Raw genomic sequence first — 20,145 nt, 5'->3', positions numbered from 1 at the left:
CAAAATGTCATAAATTCCTTGGGCTCGCTCCAGTCATATGAACAATAATTTGAAGATGCCTGCATGTATCTGGCATATACGTTCTTCTTTAATGTACCTTAGTCTATGTGGTTTCTTTCAGACCCGGGCGGAAGATCTCCGCTATTGGCCAAGAGACGGTTGAAGAACAGACAGAAAATGAAAAGGGAAAAATGTATGCCTCGGCTGATCATACTCTATAACTTTTCCATTAGGTGTCTGCCCAGAATGCACAGATTCCTGATTCTCAAAGACTCACAAGGCTTACAGGCCACGACAGGCTTGGTAATTAAGAAATTGACTGTGATATTTGTATCAACGTTAATATGCGATCGTTTCTACTAGGAGGTCTAGCTGAATGTACTGTGGAGGGCTTCTACCAATAATTTTCAGTTCGTTCTAGACGCCTCTCTACTTCGTAGTTCGTACCTTAATTTTGAGTTCTGGAACCATTGGTACTACGGTAGTCTGCTCCATGGCTCCAGCCGTTTCCGGCGAGTCTAACTACTTCTGGTGCGGAGGGGGCCAGCGTAAATGTTTGAAAATGTGGTCATGTGACTGGACTGAGTGGGAGTCGATTTTACATCATGTCACCACGGAAATGTTTCTACTTCTCTGAGCATCCTCAGGATCAAGATCAATCGAAGCAGAATCAAAAGCTCAATCTCATTGAATCTTTTATTATCGATTGCTCCGATATCATCAGTATCATCACTATGGCCAGCCCAAGCCACCCAGGTGCTCCTTCCGAGGGTCTTGCCCTCGTGCCTCCTGATGCTCTTTTCGAGGATCCTGAGCGTGTCAAGCTGATCAATATGATCGCCGAAAAGCTCGGGCAGACAGAACACACCAAGGTGATAAGTACTTACAAAACTACTTATTCGGCCTTGTGGCTCGCCGATATTGAGAAACTGAAAGGCTTGGTTGGCTATGAGCCTCTTCTACTTTTTTCCCTGCTACAGACCTTTGAGATAAGACACAAAATAGCTGAAAGATGTCAGCAATCATCCAGTCTCTATCATTATGTGCGGCTAACAGTGTGTTCTATTCAGGGTCACAAAAGGACAAGGATGCTGAATCAAGAGCTCCGTCTGCTCCGCAGACACCAATCAAGGCTACACCACCCCGGTTCCCGTCCTCCTCTGCCCCTGGTCCAAGCCCGGGCGATTCGACATCTGAGCCTCCCACTTCAACTCCACAACGCCAACCCCTGTCGCTCGAAACATCAGGAAGTCCTGCTACGCTGAAAAGACCAGGGGAATCTCTGGGCACGCCTGAAGGGGCGAAGAAGCCTAGATTAGGCGAAGACGTTGTGGCAGCGGTAAGCTATGCCTTCCCGCCAGAATCTATTACAACTGCCTTAGCACTAACCACGTGGTATCCTAGGATGAGTCCCGCGACGAATTAGTACTTGTCGCGAAAGCAGTAAGCTATGCCTTTCTGTCAAAATCTATTGTAACTGCCGTAGCACTAACCACGTGGGATCCTAGTATAAGTCCCGTGACCAATCAGTCGCGGATGCAGTAAGCGATGCCTTCCCACCAAAATCAATTGTAACTGCCTTAGCACTAACCATGTGGTACCTTAGTGTAAGCTCCGCGACAAAGCTTGCATTCTTACAAAATGCACCAGGGAGATCTCCGAGTCATGCCATTTGTTCCCATTTTCTATGAATGATTGGCGTATGCACCGCAAGAAAATGTTTTTTGAGGGGCTGAGAATGTTTTGGTGTAAGGAAAAGGTGAACGAGTGGTGTAAAGCCGTCTATGGAGATGTCGCCGGGACTGAAAAGCTCCAAAATCAAATATTGCTTAGCCCAAACGCGCATAAGCTGCACACAGCGGGATGGTTTGTCTTTGAGCCTATTGACGAGGATAAGGTTCATGGTAAGTGGCTCAAACTTAGGTTCTGGTGGCTGAAAAGACACGACCATCAAGGAGGGGTTAAGTTTGATGTTGCCCCACAACTTCCCCCAGATCTGTGCCCGAAAGAATATGGAGTTGCTCTTCATAGGGTCGACAACGATCATCCGCTTGTCTCTGGTGAAGAGTTCACGCTTGAGACGCATGATCCAAAGACTCATCCTCTCCCAGATACTCGGCTTCTTGAACTGCAGTGGATCATGAATCGTGTGCTTGCCTTAAGGGGTGGCGCAGAACCGGAGGACCTGGAGGATGAGTCGGATGGAGACTCGGATGAGGGACTTGACTATTTCGCCAGGCCGGTGTTGCAATCCCCGAGTCTTCCTGGCCAATCATCTCCTCCGTCCTCTCTCACCAATATCGCGAGCGACGAGCCCAAGGCTAACCCTGTCGTCGCGACGACTGATACGCTTCGACATGAACAAGTCGAGGAATGAGCCCTGTCTCTGCTGCTGCGRGCGCTGARAAAATACGCTCCTCTGGCGGATGAGCCCTGCCTCTACTGCCCGCGCTGAAAAAATACGCTCCTCTGGCGGATGAGCCCTGCCTCTACTGCCMGCGCTGAAAAAACGCGCCCCAGCCCTCGCGGCTGAAATCCTACCTTCTCAGTAGGTGCCTGGTTGTCTCAGAAGAGTCTGAACTCCAGGCCTCCAGCGACAAGCTCACACCTCATCGTGGTGCTGGAGTCCAGTAACCTGTCCGTCAATAGACGATAGGTGAAGCTAAGATGAGCTTCTTTATGTATGTAATTATCACCACTACAGCCCTGTTTCATACCTATCTCTTGTCCTACCACCTTCTCTGACGAGCGGAAGATTAGCACTAAGGTTTGAATAAACATGCCGTAGACTTACCATAGTACCAATAACCTCTTCGAGAGCCGCTGACTCTTAACCCACTGGTGCATTAACTAGAATATGTACTACTTGGCAATGCCAGCCGCAATGCAGTTCTCACCACGGACCCGCTAATCACCCTGAAATCTTGACGTAAGTGAGAACATTACCCTCGGGTAATACCCAAGACCCTCAGTGCACGGAGTGAGCAGAGACTACAGGTAGTCGATCTTGATTTCGCCCAAGTATCCCACTCTCCATCCTCCTTCTCTGCTATCCCGTCTGGTTCATCTTTATTGAATCTGGATTCTGATCAATGTCCAAGTATCGGACCGCAAATTAAGGGATTCCCATAGTTGAGTTGCCTAGTTGAATATTGAAGCACTCATCGATGAAAGGGGGATATGGTCCAGCTGTCCAATGACTTGATGTCTTGGATCGCACCATGACTACAATACGAAGTCGAGTTCGACTTTGTTATGGTAGGCAACGCTACATTGTGCAGATAATCTGAAACACAAACCAGCTATAACGGGCGGCAGGAGCTGGTCCGCCCAGCTGACGGAAACGCTTGTAAGTCATCAAATCATTGTCATGGCGGACTGATGACCGGATCGCTGACTTTGTTATATCCTCAGGAACTATCCGCTGAACCGAGGCAGTTACCGAGACTATAACGGAGGCAGGATCGCTCCTTACCACTCAACAAATTCGCGCTTACATTTACCGATTATTGAGATTATGGCTGGGTAGACAAAGATGGCAAATACGGACATGGGTATTCCGGATAGGGGCTCTTGTTGTGGATGTAGTCGAAGCCGTCGCCATATGATGACGATATCGACTCTACAAAGGAGAGATAGACCGGCTCACTAAAGGCCCATGCTGATCCAGAGGAGTCCTTCAATCTACCCAGGCCTAGGCTCGATGCTCAAGCAGATGACACTCAAAATATTCCTAATTTCGGTACTTCGCGAAAACCGCTCCTTTATTAGGCTGACGTACAGACAAGCGATACCGCGGCTCACATAGGCTCAGTTAAAAGACCTTCTGGACCTGACAATCGGTGGGGTTAGGGAGTTGCGATGGAGCATCTGGCCAAAGTGCTCACAAAGTTAATTGATTCGCGGATTCCTAATCGCGGTTCAATTTTTGTTTTTGGGGTAAGACTACCTAGATCACGGAGTCTCCTCATCTAAAATAGAGTCATAGACCCATCCGAGGTCGAAGAATCAGTTATGACAGCTACAAGAAAACCTTGACAATAAGAATTCAACAGTTGATGCAATCGCAAAGCTTGCTCTTCTGGGCAAAATGTTTCACTTTCACAGCAAGCCTCGGAAGGATCCCCCGTTCACATGTGGGGTTACATCGACTTGTCAGCCACGCGGCAACATGATTCGTTCGAACCCCTGTCTGCAATATCCGATCTCGCTTTCTTTTTGCGGGGTACAATATAGTCTCATTGTCCTGTTACGGTATTGGGGGAAGAATTCATGGAACCTGCGGAGCTGGGCACAGCCATCTTGCATGATGATGAAGGATTCAACAGGGCAGGACAGGGTATAAATTCCCGTGATCAGCTTGATTTCAACATACGCACGCAGTAGTCTACTCATCATCCTCAACCTGACAAGTGAAGATGCGTTTCCTCTTCTCCCTCTTCGCGGCCACGGCGCTCGCCAGCGCCATTCCAACAGCGACAATCGTCAAACGCGACGCCCCAGCCGTCGTAGACGCGGTCAACGCCATCGCCAGCCAAATGGTCGTCCTCAACAACACCGTCACCTCCTACGCCGGCGGCATCCAAGGCACCCTCACAGCCCTCAAGATCGAAGTCGAATCCGTCAAGCTCTCCTGCGACCTTAGGGACGCGATCTCCACCACGCAGGACGCAGCTAACTTCACAAACGCGGAATCGCTCACCGTCGCGCAAGCGTTCATCAGCCTCGAGCCGCAGATCTTCTCCACGCTGAACAATATCGTCGCGAAGAAGCCAAAGTTCGATACCGGGTTGTTGGGAATCGGATCGTTGGCGTTCCTCGTCAAGTCGAATCTGCAGCAGCAGAAGGATTTGTCGGCGCAGCTTGGGGATGCGGTTGTGGCGAAGCTGGCGCCGTTGTATGCTCAGGTTGCGCCGGTGATAAATAAGCAGATTGCGGATGCGTTTGATAAGGCTATCGCGGCGTACAGTTGAGATCGCTGGTCGGGATCGTCTTGGGAACAGGGGAGTGTGGATAGCGATGTAAATATCTCTTTGTTGTTGCTACTCAATACTGTGGGTTAGCACAGCAATGATGGCATAATAGGAGGACATAGGATTCACCTCTGTGGATAATATCTTTTAATATATCCGTGGAATCCTCACGATTTCAGTTGCGTCCAACTCTTAGCTCCCTCAACACTGGTCGTTGATATGTCTGATTTGCAATTTTTTATAACATCGCATCTGCATCTCACACCAGTCATGTACCCACGGTGTCGGATTCCTCTCGTTTAGGGTGACCTGGTACCGTCCTGTGCCGTCACAATGAAGGTCAGCTAGCACTCAAGCCATGTTGAGGCATAACAGCTTCTGGTCACTCATTCTCCAAGTGAAGGTATCCGAGTTCGATGCATCACCTTACATTATATTCTCTCCAGCAGTGAGATACGAACAGGATTTGGATGGTATCTTCGGGCCTTGTACTATTTCCGGCGAGGAGATCGTAGGTGGAAGGCAACGGACAGGAAAGATAACAATGGACGCTATGGGTCGCGGAGGCTTGCCTGGAAGCTAGGCAAATTTGGACAAAGATTTGATGTTAAGAGTCGCACTAATCTTGCAGCGAAACATGTGACTGGGACTCTTCATTGGGGTGCAGCAACCAGTTCAAGCTTCGCGGCAGTTTTTATCATACAGAAATTATGAGCGATACTAAGTTACTGCTAATGCTCCGTGTTCCTCTTGTCTCATCAGCAGCGCTCATACCCATATTGCGATCGATCCAGCCAGCAAGATTAGATGCGGCCGATTAACCTGTTTCCTACAAAAAACCATCTTATGGGGAGACGAAAAGTATCATTGTAGCAGACTATCGAGTTGATAATACAAAGCCGAAATTATAGAATCATCAAAGCCGAAATCATAGAATCATCAATCGCGCAATTTCATGGTATCAAAGTCATTCCATCACAAAGGATCAAGCATTACAAAATCATTCTCATCCAACACCCGTCGCTTAGTAACCACGCTGAGTTCCTGTGGCGCCCCTGTCGGAATCGACACGAGGGTCGAGCTTGTTCGCGATGTTGGAGCTGTGAGGACCAGCCGTGGTTCCAGCACCAGGACCAGCGCCAGTGCCAGTGTAGCTGCTTCCAGCTGGTGCAGTGCCTGTGCCGTAGCCGCCGCCGGTGGTAGCACCACGGTTGTCCAGGTCACTGTCCACACGAGGGTCTAGCTTGTTGGCGATGTTGGAGTCGTGAGGGCCGGCAGTGCCTCCCATGGCTTCGTGGCGAGCACGGTTGTCTACAACGTGTTAGATCAACCCGTAGAATCGGGAAGAGTGTGCATACCTCTGTCGCTATCAACGCGGGGATCAAGCTTGTTGGCAATGTTGGAGCTGTGGGGACCAGCAGTGGTGCTTGTATTTTCATAAGTGTTCTTAGATCCATAGGTGTTTTTACTGGTTTCGAGGGTGTTTTTGGTACCGTAGGATCCAGAAGTGGCGGGGTTTCCACTGCCGTAAGTGTTGCCGCCGGTAGTGCCAGTAGGGCCTGTACCATAGCCGCCGGTGGTAGCACCACGGTTGTCCAGGTCACTATCAACTCGTGGGTCGAGCTTGTTGGCAACGTTGGAGTCGTGAGGTCCGACGTTGGTGCTGCCGCCGCCGTAAGTGTTGCCGCCAGTCGGGCCTGTAGGGCCTGTGCCATAGCCGCCGCCGGTGGTAGCACCACGGTTGTCTAGGTCACTGTCCACCCGAGGGTCGAGCTTGTTGCCAGTGTCAGATGTATGAGGACCAGCAGTACCTCCCATGGCCTCAGTGCGAGCGCGGTTGTCTAAACAATAAGAAGGTTAGCTCTGATCTTCTTTTTGTCACTATTCCATACTGGTAAACATACCGCGGTCGCTATCGACCCGAGGATCAGCCTTGTTGGCAACGTTGGAGTCATGGGGGCCCGCGTTCGTTGAGGTGGATTCACCATGACGTTCACCATGGCGTTCACCATGGTGGCCACTCAAGGCCTCCTTCACCTTGTGCATCATGTGGGACATCTTGTAGAAGACTTGCAATGTTTTGTATCCAAATCGATAGGTGTACTCTTGTTATGGATTGAGTTTGTTTTGTTATGGATTGTAGATTGGTTCAAACGGACTTAAGACGACTTCTCAATCCTTATATAGAGCCTGTTCCTCACGATCGTGTTTGGGGATTGACGTCAAGCCGGGGACAGTTGTGGTATCCCGGAGGAGTGGCGAGGAGCGATGCCGTCATCTCGCGGTCATCGTGCGGAGAGTCAACCACAACAGGCTGCACATTATCATCAGTGGAACAGTTTCAGCCACATGTCAAGAACGGTAGTGAATTTCGTAAATTTGGTCGTCAGCTTATTGATGTAAGTGGGAGCATGCATCTCATTATTGTTGAATCGGTAGCTCTCTAATGGTAGGGTATCCACCAGGTTGCGGATCAATTGCGTTGCGCAATCCAGCACCCCTGATGATATAATTAGGTAGCCAATTGTACAGTCAATCAGCTTGCACAACCCTCATACAGGTGACTATCTCAGTGAAAGAGCAAGACCGTGGTTCTCGAGTGATTCGTGATTCGATGGATATCATGGTTATGATCTCAGAGCATCCGGTGGGCGTGGCAAGCTCGTGACTATTCCAGTTGGGATCGAGAAAGTTAATTGCAGCTTAAGCTGCTGATCATCCCAATCTGATAATGCCTTCTACCAACCTGTAGCCGTTTGCTGCTCCGTGCATACAAGATAGGGTTGTAGCCTTTGTCAGACAACTATGACTTGGAAATGATGTCGGCGTTGGCCACAATAGGCAGCGATCGGCATTCCCTAGGCACGCCATGCCCAACTCCAAGTAAAGTGAGCATACAAGATGTCATTTCTCTTGGCAGGCAACAATAACATTCTAGATCCTGGTTCAACTACTGCGTTTGGTAGCGGTTGCAGTGACGGAGAAGACGCATAGGATGTCGCGATTTCCCACCTCTAGTTGTTTGCTAATCAATAGCGTCACTTGTCTAGACTAGCATATAGTTTAGTGATTTATATCAATAGTAAGCCTCATCTAGTCCTTAAAGAAATTGACTATGCAATCAGCACCACAATTGTTATGTTTTTCCAATGGTCGACATAATTACTCGCGTCCCCCGAATAAGACGCGTGGAGCTGATCGAAGTTGATATATGGTACTCTAAGAGGCCAGCTACTAGATAAGGGAAGCTCGTCATAGTTTATCTGATGTCAAGCATCTTCATCATTGGTTAAACAATTAGAAACATAACATAAGATATGCATGACTAATATACACCTAGTAACTAGAGTTTACTCCTCTTCCCTTTTCTTTCACGAGCGGCGGTCATCACTCTATCCACTCTCTGTCTGGACGCTTATCCACAGCATCTGACCGGCCGTGGCCAGTGTAGAGATGGCCAAATATCCGCAGAGGTCAAAGGTGTGATTCACAAGCGGGGTTCCCGTGTTCAGGCTTTGATCATAGGTAGTTGAAATCCAGTTGTGATTTTCGGCCACTCGGATGCTGTGTGTGGCCGATGTGGCCAGCTCTCGTAGTCAAAGACTTCCGAGTTCGACAAGCCGAAGCCCGTCCAGAGGATAGTTAGTTTTTATGTGGGGATAGTGTGGCTTCCCTCCCCTGCTGCTCACGATGCTCCTGCTCGAGCTGCCGCTGTTGCAGTCGACGTGCCTTGCGACGTTCCCTTTAGTTGGGTCCGTCCATACGAGGACCCTTCTGCGGGCCTATGGGATGGCGACGAGCACGGATCGCAGGCGGCTACTTCCAGTAGCGAGGACCCTGGTCTAATTCAAATCCATGAGATTGAACCGTTGGTATGATCGGGATAATCCAACGCACTGTGCGATAAGAAGACCGCCATAAATACAGCAGTCCTCCAGGTTATGTCTATATTTGAGACACGCCGGGCAATCCTTTCTCTAATAGCAAAAGCCAAGAGTAAGTATATTCCTACGTGGAAGATGCCACACCAAGCACATACCTTTTTCACCTCGCCCGGACCCCTATCAGGTGGACACCGACCACCGTTGCCGCGATCGGGGCGTCTCCCACCAGAGCCAGAGGTGGCAATGGGGGGATGCATGGATGCTAAGAGACTCTGACCCGCCGTACTCATATCGATTAAGCGGGCTTGTTCAGCGATAATATCTTCAAGTTGTTCTCGGGGAAGCGGGGACATTCTCCGGTCCAGTCCGGCCGGTGCGGAGCTGCTACCTAAGGAATAGGAGCTATCCAGGGGGAACTACCCTCCGCAATGGCCTGGAGGCCACCTGCTGGAAGAACAGTAAAACTTCAGTCAGCAATGCTACCACCACTGGCGAGACTCGGCAATTGCCCAATAGTAACGTACATGTCTGCGGAACTATCCCATGTCCCGTTCTTGCCGAGACGATAGCAGCATCTACTTGAGCTGGCTATAGCTGATGGCATCACAGTAAGGAGAGTAAGCAAAGTTTTAAAATGTAGAAAGAGGGAGTTTGAGATGATTCAAGCTTCGTTTGATGCGTAATGAAGCTGTCGTGGAGAAATTGAGAGGTAGGAGATTGGTCTATTATGCTTCGTGCTAGTTTGCCCCTCTGGTATAATCGTTGAATATTTGTGAGATATTTACTAGCAGCTTGCTAGGAAAGTTAATTATTCTGCTCCATGTGAATAGAATAGATTGAAGGTTCCCTACGGCTACGTCTCAAGCCTTCTTTTAGAAAGCTGGGGTGAATGTCTATTGCCATTATATCCATGAAGATACCATCATAAAATGAGAATGGCCCATTAAATAGCGACTGTATTGGATACTCATATGCTAAGGACACCGATCAGGATATGGCTCATGTAGCTGTTGGCACAGTATGCCATTATTATCGTGTGTACATGTCCTCGCGGCATGTACGGTATAGTGGTGTAATCTGCTGGTTAGGTCGTAGTTTGTCCGCGGGCTATTCATTTCAATGGAGTAGAAGGATATTCTCCATGTGTAAATGTGTTGATACGAACTTGATAGGGCCACGCCTTTCCTACGGAGAATGGAGATCAAACATCAATTCGCCTGGAGGTTGGGTGCACCTTTATCCCTAAGACCAGCAGCTGGGAAATACCAATCAATTTTTTCTTTGCAGAGTCTTGATCTCTGTCCTTTTTGTTTTAGTACTCAGGCCTTCGCTGTCAGATCTACTAAGGCAGATCTCAACCAACCTGGGCAGATCACCGAGTTCAGATCATGCAGCAGGATTCAAGGCACCCCACTTCGAGACAATTTGTCGCGTTGATTTCCTCGGAGGAGCACCATCGATATCTTTCATCTGTCCTCGATGAAAACGGTTCGAGGAAAAGTGTGTACCATGAAATGACAATAATGGCTTCCTTTGCTATGAGTAATGTACGTATATCACCATTTACATTGCCTTCCCACTTTAAACATTCCACAGCCTTCCAAACGGAACATTCGACAATATGTATACGATATGTTATCATCTCCGTCTCCTATCAACGTCCGCTACGCTCGTTCGATGGAAGACCAAGCACGACCTATTGTGACACATCATGAGATCCGGAATTCTCGTGATCTATGCCCTCATCGAGTCAGCGGCTGCAAAGTACTGGAAATCAGCGAGTCAACAATCTTGAAAGTGGGCCTTACAGTCACAATGGGAGAAGCCGAGGCTATGATCCTCGTCAGGAACTCAACATCTGTCCCTGTTCCAGAAGTGCTCAATGCTTATATGATTGAAGATATTGGATTTATCTTAATGAGCAAGATATCCGGTGTTACTCTTCAGACTTGCTGGGAAAGTCTTTCCGAAGATTCCCAGAAATCCATCCTAGATCAACTTCGAGGCTATGTACATGAATGGCGCAGCATTGAAGGCAAGTTCTTTGGGTCTATAGACCAAGGGCCTTGTCAAGATACCGTCTTCATGCATCCATGGGGAAATCGGAATTATCAATATGGGCCGTTCCAAACACGAAAGGAATTCAACCAAGGTGTCATTGAAGCGCTTAAGAATGCAAGACCTGGTGGGCAGCTGGTCGATGAAGATGACTACCGCCTAGCAGACGAGATACTTGCATCAGGGGAGAATGGGCAAGACGAGAGGAAAATCTTGACTCATGGTGACCTACACCCCACTAATATCATCATCAACGATGGTAAGCTGGCCGGGATTATTGACTGGGGAGCAGCTGGATACAGTATTGCATCAAGGGAATACTTTGGTCTGGTTTGGATGGCACTGGATTCATCATGGAGAAAATCAGCATCTACCATTCTGCCCTCTGATGAGTATGAGTTTTGGGCTAAGGTGAATTATTCCATGACTCAATACACAGGCATCTAAGCGTACATAGTTCTGCATGGATGTCATTTTTCAAAGGCAATCCAATGATTTCAATAATCTATTGCGAGCTCCTATGTTGTTATTAGACACCGAGACTATACTATCCAATTCATCTATCTAATCATATCGAAATTTTTACAGGGTAAAGGAGAGAAGCAAATCCGTTAGCCGGGATAGATAAGTACAACCCATTCTCACTGGGTCGGAGGCCAATTCTGAGTCTCAGCCTGAGCCTGAGCCTGAATCTGTCGAAGCAGAGTCGCCGGAACCGGTTCATGCTCCCACCACTGCTGCTTGAAGTATGCCTCGTCAAACCGCGATTCAACAGCTGGACGTGTCCTTCGTCTTCCGGCAAACGGCACATCGCCATACATATCATAAAAACAGCCCTGAATACTCATGTCTTCCGCGAAGGAAAGGTATCCCAACTTCTCCGCGCAGTCGCGACTATCCGTCTCTCTACCCCGCCAGCAGAACTTCAGCCGCTTGTCCTTCTGGAAGCGTATTGGGGACTCCTGGAAGAGCATGATGCCGCGGTAGACGCCCATGGCAAACATGCCCCAGACGCAGCTTTCCCTGCGATCGACGAGAAGGCGCATCCTGAGTTTGTTGGCTTTGCGCGACCAGTTGTGTTTCATGGTGTGACTGGAGATCTCGTAGCTGCCACAGACGACCTCGAGGAACTTGTCCTGGTCGTGACGGGCCCAAGAGCGCTGCATGGCGAAGGAGGTTGCGTGGAGTCGACCGATGATGCTGGGAGGCGGTTGAGACTGCTGAGTGGGTTCCTCAGGCGGCGGGGAAGTGTGCGGTGTCTCAGCCGGTTGGCGGACAGGAGAGGAAGGATGCACTTCAGTTGTAACCTCGTCTTGGTCTTGGTCTTCCTCCTCCAGGACCTGTTCGCAGTCCATCTGCATGGTCTCGTCATTCACGATCTGCGACTCTGGCTCAGGAGAAAGCTCAAGCAGAACCAGGCGCTGCGACTCCGGCTCCTTCGTTCTATCATGCTGAAGATAATTCCAGTCCGCGACGAACGTCTCAACAGGCCACGGAACCATGGGCGGTCCTAACTCCCGCACGGCCTTGAAGTCGCACTTGTCGTCGGGAAAATCCGCGACGGCCATTCCTTTGAAGCAGCCGGACACAGGACCCTTCCCACCCACGGTGATTTCTCCGATTGTGATACCCTCGTTGTCGTACGCGACCTCGGGCTCGTTCTCACAGACGCCTCGCCAGGCAAAGGAGTACGATGTCTTGCTGTTATCCCGCGGCCCAGGATCGATGAGCATCAGGCCCTTCCACACGCCAATGTCGAAGCAGCCCCAGAGACGGTCGTAATCCCAGATTAGCGTCATCCGACATTCCTGGTGGGGAAGTTCGCTGATCTCGAGCCGGTACGTTCCTTGGAAGAGTTGCATCGCAATGACGTCTGCTTCCGAGATCGACAGGTTGCACAGGTGGTCGTTGTGCTTGAAGGGGATTGGAGCGGGAGGGATTCGCCGGTTGGGATTTGCATGAGGACCATTGAGGGGGGTGATGGTCGTGAGACGATGGAACATGTCCGGCGAAAACTCCTCATCGGTGAGAGAGTTGCTCTGGTTCGGCTGCTGGAGCTCCATGATCTGCGCAAGACCAAGTTGGCTATCCTCGCCAGTCTGAGTGGCTTCAGATAACCTCTTCTTCTTCTTGTTCTTCTTCTTCTTCCGGCGTGGTTCTTGGGTCTCGGGGAATTGGCGCTCTAGATCTGCTGCTTCGCCTTCCCCATGCAGCTCGTGGAGCACAGAGATCTCGTGAGAGTCAACGGCGTCGGACATGAGCTCAACCTTTCTCTTGTTCATGGTGAAAGGAAATTAATGAACGAGGGAATGAGATAATGAGTGACAATGTGGAAAAGAGTGAACGAATGAAAGTGAAAAGGAGTGACGACGATGAAGACGGACAAGACGAAATGAACCTTTACTCTGTGCAGAAAATATCTGCTTTTATACTGAAACTACTTACAGTCATTCATGGACCTCCCTGAAGATTGCCCTCAGTTTGAATGCATGCTCCAGAATTTCAAGCCAAATGGCAATTGATGTATCACATCTGTCATGATTAACACCCACCACATGTGGAACTGCGATGGGCACATTCCGCTAGGCCTTGTACGGACTTTTGACAACCTGCTAAAGACAGGTAGTTGTGATACGTGATGAGGCTGCTGGGAAAGGAAGAACTGACGAACCTAGAGTCCTTAGATAGTAAATGCCTATCTACAAGAAGAACAGCAGATAGCGTGGCATAACTGCATGATGGTTTCTCATCGGGGTCTGTCGCTCTGGAAACCATAGTCGAGCTATACAGAATCAAGCCTAACTCTTTAATGAAGAATTGCGAGATAATATGACCCTGGATGTCGCTTGCGAACTTGTGAGTAGAAAGAAAAATAGTACCATCCGGATACAAATAATGAGAGGATCACAAGCAGGGATCATTGCACTTGAAAATCGCTAGTAAAGGAGAAAAGCTTCCAAGTGTCTTTTTCGTCGTCTTGACAGGGTATGCTGGGTGAAGCAAAAAAGCAACGTGCGGGTATGAGACACGGGGGAAGAGAATATGACAGGTGGAGTGAGTGGCATCCCTGGCTGCAGCTGAACTTCTCAAGTACAATAGTTGTGAAAATAGAGTCGTGAAAGAAAATATTTCATGTATTTAATCATCATTGGAAGCCACCTTATCAAACAAGCCTCCATCTCAATAGTTCTGGCGAATGTAGATCTGGCTTAGGAAACCCACGTCGTACTCCAGAAATATCATTTTTCCTGTCCGCATCTGCATGGAAAAGCTACAGGCTACATCCTGTAACGGGCACTTTCAGGAACGTGGCTTGATAATAAAGCGTACCTATCAACTAGATCTACTACGCATCGCGTCTTCTCAGCGGTTACCACGGCACCTCCTTGCCATCATACTGATTCAATCCCTTATTCTCCTCCCATCCCGGCACATGGATATTCAGAGCCTTTCCGTTCTGAGACGGAGTTGCCTTCTGCACGATATCGATGACTGCCTTTGCCCCGGTCGCAGGGGGAAGATCGGCTCTCGACCCGCCCGCATCTGTCTGGAGCCACTGTATTCCGTAGGGATCAGCATCTCCCTCGACTCAGGGACAAAAGGATGGTAAATAAAGAGCAAGACACTTACACCAGGACTCACAGCGAGAAAGGTGAATCCCTCGCTTTCGTAATCCTGCGCATACTGTACCGTCAACATGTTCAATGCTGCTTTGGTGATTTTGTAAGCGGGTGATGGCGAGAGTTTGTAAACCGGCGCGAGGGTCATTGAGCCAAGCGTTGTCGATCTATCGAATATTAGACATGATTAGAGGCAAGAGAGTAATGCGTAGACGCACATATTAACAACGAGTTTCCTCTGTCCCTCGCGGAGCAGAGGGAGAAATGCCCGGGTGACATTATGGACTCCGGTGACGTTTGTATGGAACACTTCGGTCAGGTCATCCCTGCCATTAAGTCAGAACTGGCTCGATAGTCTCTGTAAAGCTGGAGGACATGCATATTCTCGATTCCACCCTTTGCATATGTTATCACGCCCGCATTATTGATGAGGACATCCAGCCCTTTTCCTTGTAGTTTACTCTGCACTGTCCTGGCTGCATCCTGGATGCTTGCTGCGTCGTTAACGTCGCATTTGACCCACTGGATGCGGTCGGATTGTTGGCTGAGTTCCTGGAGGCTTGGGTGTTCTGAGCGGGATGTTGCGAAGATGGTTCCTACGGAGGAACTGGGGAGGCTGGCGAGGTGGCGCACCAGGGCGAGGCCCAGGCCGCGGGAGGTGCCAGTTATGAGGTATGTTGACATTTCTTAAGAGTAGATGATGATTTTGAGGATCGATGGATGCTGTTGGAGTTTATACTGAAGATGATAACTTATAATAATAATAATAGTTAATCATGATGAAGGATTATTAATATTCATAATATTCGAACATTCCACTACTCCATGGAAAACGGAATTTACGGAGATAGCAGTTAGAAGTCCTATTGACTCCGGGCGGAATGAAAGTAATTACAAAGCATGATCAGACCATAATCATGCATGATTCTCGTGACATACATCAATCTCAACATCAGATTTCAGCCTTGGGTTGTTCGGTAGAACAATCCCTAACCTCTCTATCATCCTGGCGAGACTTCTCCCTAACCATCATAAACACAATCCACGACGCCCATATCACCAATGCGATTGAACACCCAATCATCGCCCACATTCCTCGCGTGAACCGTGGCGCCAGGTTCGCCGAGTAGAATATGATACTCCACCACGCATTGACCGCATTATTCCCCATATTCATGCTCGCAAGCACCACAGACCGATGCCGCGCATCCTGCGATCGCATGGCATCGTTACACCATGCAAAGAACGTAGCTTGGCATGCATACACGGCACCGGCCCAGTAATACGCCCCGAACACGGTCGCGGTTGAGTCGAACCTCGTCAGAATGAGGACGGAGGTCACGACCCCGGTAATGCCAATGAAATAGGCAACCAAGTAGCGTTTACCGTGCAGGATGTCTGTCAATGTAGCCCAGAAGAGGGTGGAGACGATCCCAACGGCCGGAACGCCTGTTGGATAGTTGTTCAGCTGCGCGACAGAGTATTTGATCGTCGGATGAGATTTCATGTACAGCGCCAAAAGTGAGTTCGATGAGAAGGACTCGGTCTCGCCGGCGATCACCCAGAGGATGACAAACGCCCACCAGTACCACGTGGTGAACAAGCGTTTGATAAAAGCCCGATTCAAGGGGGCACGCTCAGCATTGGTCACAGGCAATCTGGAGACGGCCAAGGCACGTTCCGACTCCGTCAGATATGGAGCGCGGGTGGTGAATGGTGTGTCAGGGAAGAGAAGAAGGCCATAGATGGCAATGGGGAGGGTGATCAGCCCATCAATCTATCACAATTAGCAGTGTCGCAATTTGGAAGAAGGAAAAACTTACAATAAATAGCCAACGCCATCCTGAAAGTCCTCTGACCCCATCCAGCGACGAATGAATGCCCGTCTGGATGAAACCGCCAAACATCGTCCCCGCCAGGCCAGAAGCCGTAAAAATGCCGCTACGTTTGCCCAGTTCCTCCTCCGTGTACCAGGATCCAAGGATATAGTGCGTCCCTACAAATGTGCTCGACTCGGCTAGACCAAGAAAAAAGCGGATTGCCATGATCCCCTGTGGACTGTGCACCGCGGCCGTAATCATCGTCAGCCCGCCCCACAGGAGGATCATGGCGGGGAAAAAGATGCGCGGGCGAAAGTACGTCAGAGCCAGGTTGCTGGGAACCTGGCCGAGGATGTAGCCCACGGTGAAAATGGTGTTGATGACATTGAGCTGGTTGCCATGGAAGGCGAGCTCTTCCTTCATGCCTGATACGTATGCATTACTAAGGTTTGAACGATCGAGATAGTTGAAGAAATAGGTGATACAGCAGAAAGTGAGGATGAAGAAATCAATCTTGAACCGGAGTTTGCTTTCCGCGTCGTGAAACGCAGGAACAAGCCGCATCATGCTGGATGGGATGCATGATGAGGAGAAGAGGATGGTCATCTCCCGCTGAGATGAGATACCTTACCCCTCTTGCTGCTCGGACTCGACAACAAACTTAAGGTGATCGGCCTCATTGCCGATAACAAAAAACGAGCTGTTTTGATTCGACAAAGTTTGTTCTTTGCCAAGGCGTGTCGCGTGACTTCTGCCTCCTTAATGCCTGAAGTTTAAGGTGTCTGCGGGGATCGCAGAAAAACATCGAAAACACTTGGTACAAATTATTTTTCTGGAGATTGTTAGAAGATTAGCGCTTAATGTTCCGTACTTATTGTTGCCAGATGCAATATCCTAGTCTTTTAAATGAGCTCACCCCTTGCTGAGACCATGATCGACCCGCCAATCACTACGACATTCACATGCCACCCAGGGGCCAAGATCTTGGCAGAGCAGAGCACTGCCACCCGCCCAGATAGAAATTTTGAACAAATCCTTCCTTGCTTCCATCCGAACTGCTTCAATTAAACAACAGTATGGCTCTGAGGCTATTCTGCTTGCAAAGTTCAATGCGACGTCCAATGCTGTGCCCTCTTCCTCTATATTTGAACGATGGAGCTCTTCTCCGGCCTTAGACGGCTCCTGGGCCGGAGGATCCGCACAGGAAGCCGACGACTGCCAATCGAGCCGAAAAAGGGATTTGAGGGTCAACCTCCTCAATACACCGAGAAGTGGTACAGGCATGATTTCCTGGAAGATTATTCCGATACCGAAACAGCACAGTTCAGCTTCTTCACCACCAAACTGGACTCGGTGATTCATGCATCCAGCATCAACTCTTTGGCGTTGATCTATGGACCTCTCCACGCGCTACTTGATAGTGGAGAGCATGATGGCATTTGGTGGCTTGACATCACGGATCCCTCGGATGGAGACATTGAGCTTCTCTCGCGACTGTTTGACATCCATCCATTGACAACGGAGGATATCAAGATCCGCGAGACCCGGGAAAAGATCGAAATCTTTGGCCCGTATTATTTCCTCTCCCTGCGGCCGCCCCAGCAGGCGGAAGACGCTCCTGGTTCGCGGACGTCAGGATGCAATGTCTATGCTATTGTATTCCGAGAGGGGGTTCTCAGCTTCACCTTCGGCAGCAGTCCTCATACCAGTCATGTCCGAAGCCGGATCAAGGACCATCAAAGCCATCTGTTTTTGACAAGTGACTGGATATCTTACGCTTTGATGTATGGCACCTTCCTTGCTATATGTGACAATCCTGACTGACGAATGCAGCGACGATATCGTCGACGGCTTCGCTCCGCTCATCAACCGAGTAGAAGCTGGAGTGGAGACGATGGAAGACAGCATCTCCATCACCCGACCAGATGACATTGGACTTGCACTGAAGCAGATCTATACTTCGCGCAGACAGGTCCTCCAGATCCGGCAACTCCTCAACGACAAAACCGACGTCCTCCGGTGTTTTGCTCGGCACTGCGACGCACTGGGTTCCACGAGCGAAGTGGTCTCCTACCTCAGTGATATCCAGGACCACGTCTTGACCATGGTCTCCAACCTGGCACACTCGGAGCAGAGGCTGTCCCGGTCGCAGGATAAGTACTTGAGTCAGCTGTCGTTTGACTCGTCCCGGATGCGCAATCAGATCGTGGCTTCGCTCAGCCGGCTGACAGTGATTGCGGCCTGTATCGTGCCTATGCAGGTCATTACTGGTCTGTTCGGGATGAATGTCATGGTACCAGGCAAGCATAGCGAGGGGCTAGGTTGGTGGTTCGGGATTTTGGGTGTTATTCTCGCGTTGATCGGTTTGTCTTTGGAGATTGCGCGACGAAGTCGGTTTCTTTGAAGTTTACTCTTTTCGCCATCCTAGCCCAGGTGAATAGCAAGAGCATCGAAGATAAGCCTTAGATACTCTTGGTCTGACCCACTTCGTCGAACGATTCAACTTGTCAGCACAGCCGGATTTATCGGAATTAGTGGTAATCGGCCGTTATCCCCTCGGAGAACGATCAATATATTTCGTATAAAAACTGCTCTACTCCTGTACTTGAGGTCCCATATTATCACAAGAATCCATCAATATCTCCCATATTTCACTTAGCGGCGTAAGTCAGAAACAACCTGCCCCATGGACTTCGTCAGTACCCACCACCACGATACCTACCCCTTCATCGCCCAGTCCACGCACCACAACCACAAAGTCCTCATCACCGGCGCATCCCGCGGCATCGGCCTCGCCACCGCGCACTCCTTCGCGCGGGCCGGCGCCCCATCCATCGCCATCGCCTCCCGGGGGCCCCTAGACACCGTCGAGGCCGCCCTCCTATCGACCGCCAAAGACGCAGGCCACCCGCCACCAGCAATTCTCAAACTGACCCTCGACGTCGCGGACGAGGCCAGCGTTGCGGCGGCCGCGGAGGAAGTCGCTGCTCAATTCGGACACCTCGATATCCTGATCAACAATGCTGGGACGTCGGAGACGTGGGTTCCCATCGCGGAAAGCGACCCGGCGGACTGGTGGGGATGCTGGGAGGTGAATGTCAAGGGCGTGTACCTAGTCATGCGGGCATTCATCCCGCTGCTACGAAAGGGGACACAGAAGACGATTGTGAATGTGAGCTCTATCGGGGCGTTGCATGTGCTTCCGGGGGCGTCAGCGTATCAGACGGGGAAGTTTGCTGTGCTGCGGTTGACGGAGTTCGTGATGACCGAGTATGCGGGTGAGGGGATGCTGGCGTATGCGATTCACCCTGGTGCGGTGCCGACGGAGCTGGCGTTGGGGGTCAAGGCATTGCATGGGCTTCTGAAGGACACGGTGGAGCTTGCGGGGGATGCGATGAGTTGGTTGACGCAGGAGAGGAGGGAGTGGTTGGGTGGGAGGTACGTGAGTGTTACGTGGGATATGGAGGAGTTGCTGCAGAAGAGGGAAGAGATTGTCCGGGAGGATAAATTGAAGATGCGGCTGGTTGTGTAGGCTTAGCGCACATTGAAGAAGCGTCGAGTCAAGCTGATGGGAGAGGAGTTATGGGATCCTCTACAGACGGGCAGCCTGTGGTAGAGGAGAGACAGCGACGGGGAGTATCTCCCTGCTTCTTTTTACGGATACGGCGTGGCTAATTTCTTACTATCAAAAGAGACTCTGGCGGGGGGAGTGACTTGAGGCCGGAGAAGCCGACACTGCATTGAGCAGTAAGGAACCATTTATATGAGTCTATCGGGTATCAATGATTTA

At 50.0% G+C, this 20,145-nt stretch overlaps 9 protein-coding genes across 9 annotated transcripts; 5 read left to right on the top strand and 4 right to left on the bottom strand.

Moving 5' to 3' along the window:
• Positions 1-605: 605 nt before the first annotated feature.
• On the top strand, positions 606-2,377 carry Asppvi_001855 (HNH endonuclease signature motif containing protein; the record flags this gene model as incomplete). The annotated part of the gene is made up of 5 exons (XM_043307388.1): positions 606-1,014; positions 1,071-1,339; positions 1,405-1,443; positions 1,509-1,541; positions 1,607-2,377. 5 exons carry the CDS (start codon positions 606-608, stop codon positions 2,375-2,377), a joined length of 1,521 nt encoding a protein of 506 aa, XP_043163323.1.
• Positions 2,378-4,418: 2,041 nt separating this feature from the next.
• Positions 4,419-4,973, top strand: Asppvi_001854 (cell wall mannoprotein 1 family protein; the record flags this gene model as incomplete). The annotated part of the gene is made up of 1 exon (XM_043307387.1): positions 4,419-4,973. The coding sequence occupies one exon, from the start codon at positions 4,419-4,421 to the stop codon at positions 4,971-4,973; it is 555 nt and encodes a 184-aa protein (XP_043163322.1).
• Positions 4,974-5,997: 1,024 nt separating this feature from the next.
• dprA (putative cell surface protein) lies at positions 5,998-7,031 on the bottom strand (the record flags this gene model as incomplete). The annotated part of the gene is made up of 3 exons (XM_043307386.1): positions 5,998-6,284; positions 6,332-6,814; positions 6,878-7,031. 3 exons carry the CDS (start codon positions 7,029-7,031, stop codon positions 5,998-6,000), a joined length of 924 nt encoding a protein of 307 aa, XP_043163321.1.
• A 3,458-nt stretch (positions 7,032-10,489) lies between these two features.
• Asppvi_001852 (uncharacterized protein) lies at positions 10,490-11,362 on the top strand (the record flags this gene model as incomplete). Its single annotated transcript, XM_043307385.1, has 1 exon — positions 10,490-11,362. The coding sequence occupies one exon, from the start codon at positions 10,490-10,492 to the stop codon at positions 11,360-11,362; it is 873 nt and encodes a 290-aa protein (XP_043163320.1).
• A 194-nt stretch (positions 11,363-11,556) lies between these two features.
• Positions 11,557-13,197, bottom strand: Asppvi_001851 (uncharacterized protein; the record flags this gene model as incomplete). The annotated part of the gene is made up of 1 exon (XM_043307384.1): positions 11,557-13,197. The coding sequence occupies one exon, from the start codon at positions 13,195-13,197 to the stop codon at positions 11,557-11,559; it is 1,641 nt and encodes a 546-aa protein (XP_043163319.1).
• A 1,088-nt stretch (positions 13,198-14,285) lies between these two features.
• Asppvi_001850 (uncharacterized protein) lies at positions 14,286-15,219 on the bottom strand (the record flags this gene model as incomplete). The annotated part of the gene is made up of 4 exons (XM_043307383.1): positions 14,286-14,471; positions 14,546-14,702; positions 14,754-14,861; positions 15,059-15,219. The coding sequence occupies 4 exons, from the start codon at positions 15,217-15,219 to the stop codon at positions 14,286-14,288; spliced, it is 612 nt and encodes a 203-aa protein (XP_043163318.1).
• A 268-nt stretch (positions 15,220-15,487) lies between these two features.
• Positions 15,488-16,922, bottom strand: Asppvi_001849 (putative MFS pantothenate transporter; the record flags this gene model as incomplete). Its single annotated transcript, XM_043307382.1, has 2 exons — positions 15,488-16,312; positions 16,359-16,922. 2 exons carry the CDS (start codon positions 16,920-16,922, stop codon positions 15,488-15,490), a joined length of 1,389 nt encoding a protein of 462 aa, XP_043163317.1.
• A 585-nt stretch (positions 16,923-17,507) lies between these two features.
• Positions 17,508-18,759, top strand: Asppvi_001848 (magnesium transporter CorA family protein; the record flags this gene model as incomplete). Its single annotated transcript, XM_043307381.1, has 2 exons — positions 17,508-18,139; positions 18,189-18,759. The coding sequence occupies 2 exons, from the start codon at positions 17,508-17,510 to the stop codon at positions 18,757-18,759; spliced, it is 1,203 nt and encodes a 400-aa protein (XP_043163316.1).
• Positions 18,760-19,041: 282 nt separating this feature from the next.
• On the top strand, positions 19,042-19,887 carry Asppvi_001847 (SDR family oxidoreductase; the record flags this gene model as incomplete). The annotated part of the gene is made up of 1 exon (XM_043307380.1): positions 19,042-19,887. The coding sequence occupies one exon, from the start codon at positions 19,042-19,044 to the stop codon at positions 19,885-19,887; it is 846 nt and encodes a 281-aa protein (XP_043163315.1).
• Between the last annotated feature and the right edge of the window lie 258 nt (positions 19,888-20,145).

This window comes from Aspergillus pseudoviridinutans (assembly GCF_018340605.1).
Source record: "Aspergillus pseudoviridinutans IFM 55266 DNA, scaffold_10, whole genome shotgun sequence".
Lineage (NCBI taxonomy): Eukaryota > Fungi > Ascomycota > Eurotiomycetes > Eurotiales > Aspergillaceae > Aspergillus > Aspergillus pseudoviridinutans.
This window is presented reverse-complemented; position numbering and strand designations above follow the sequence as displayed.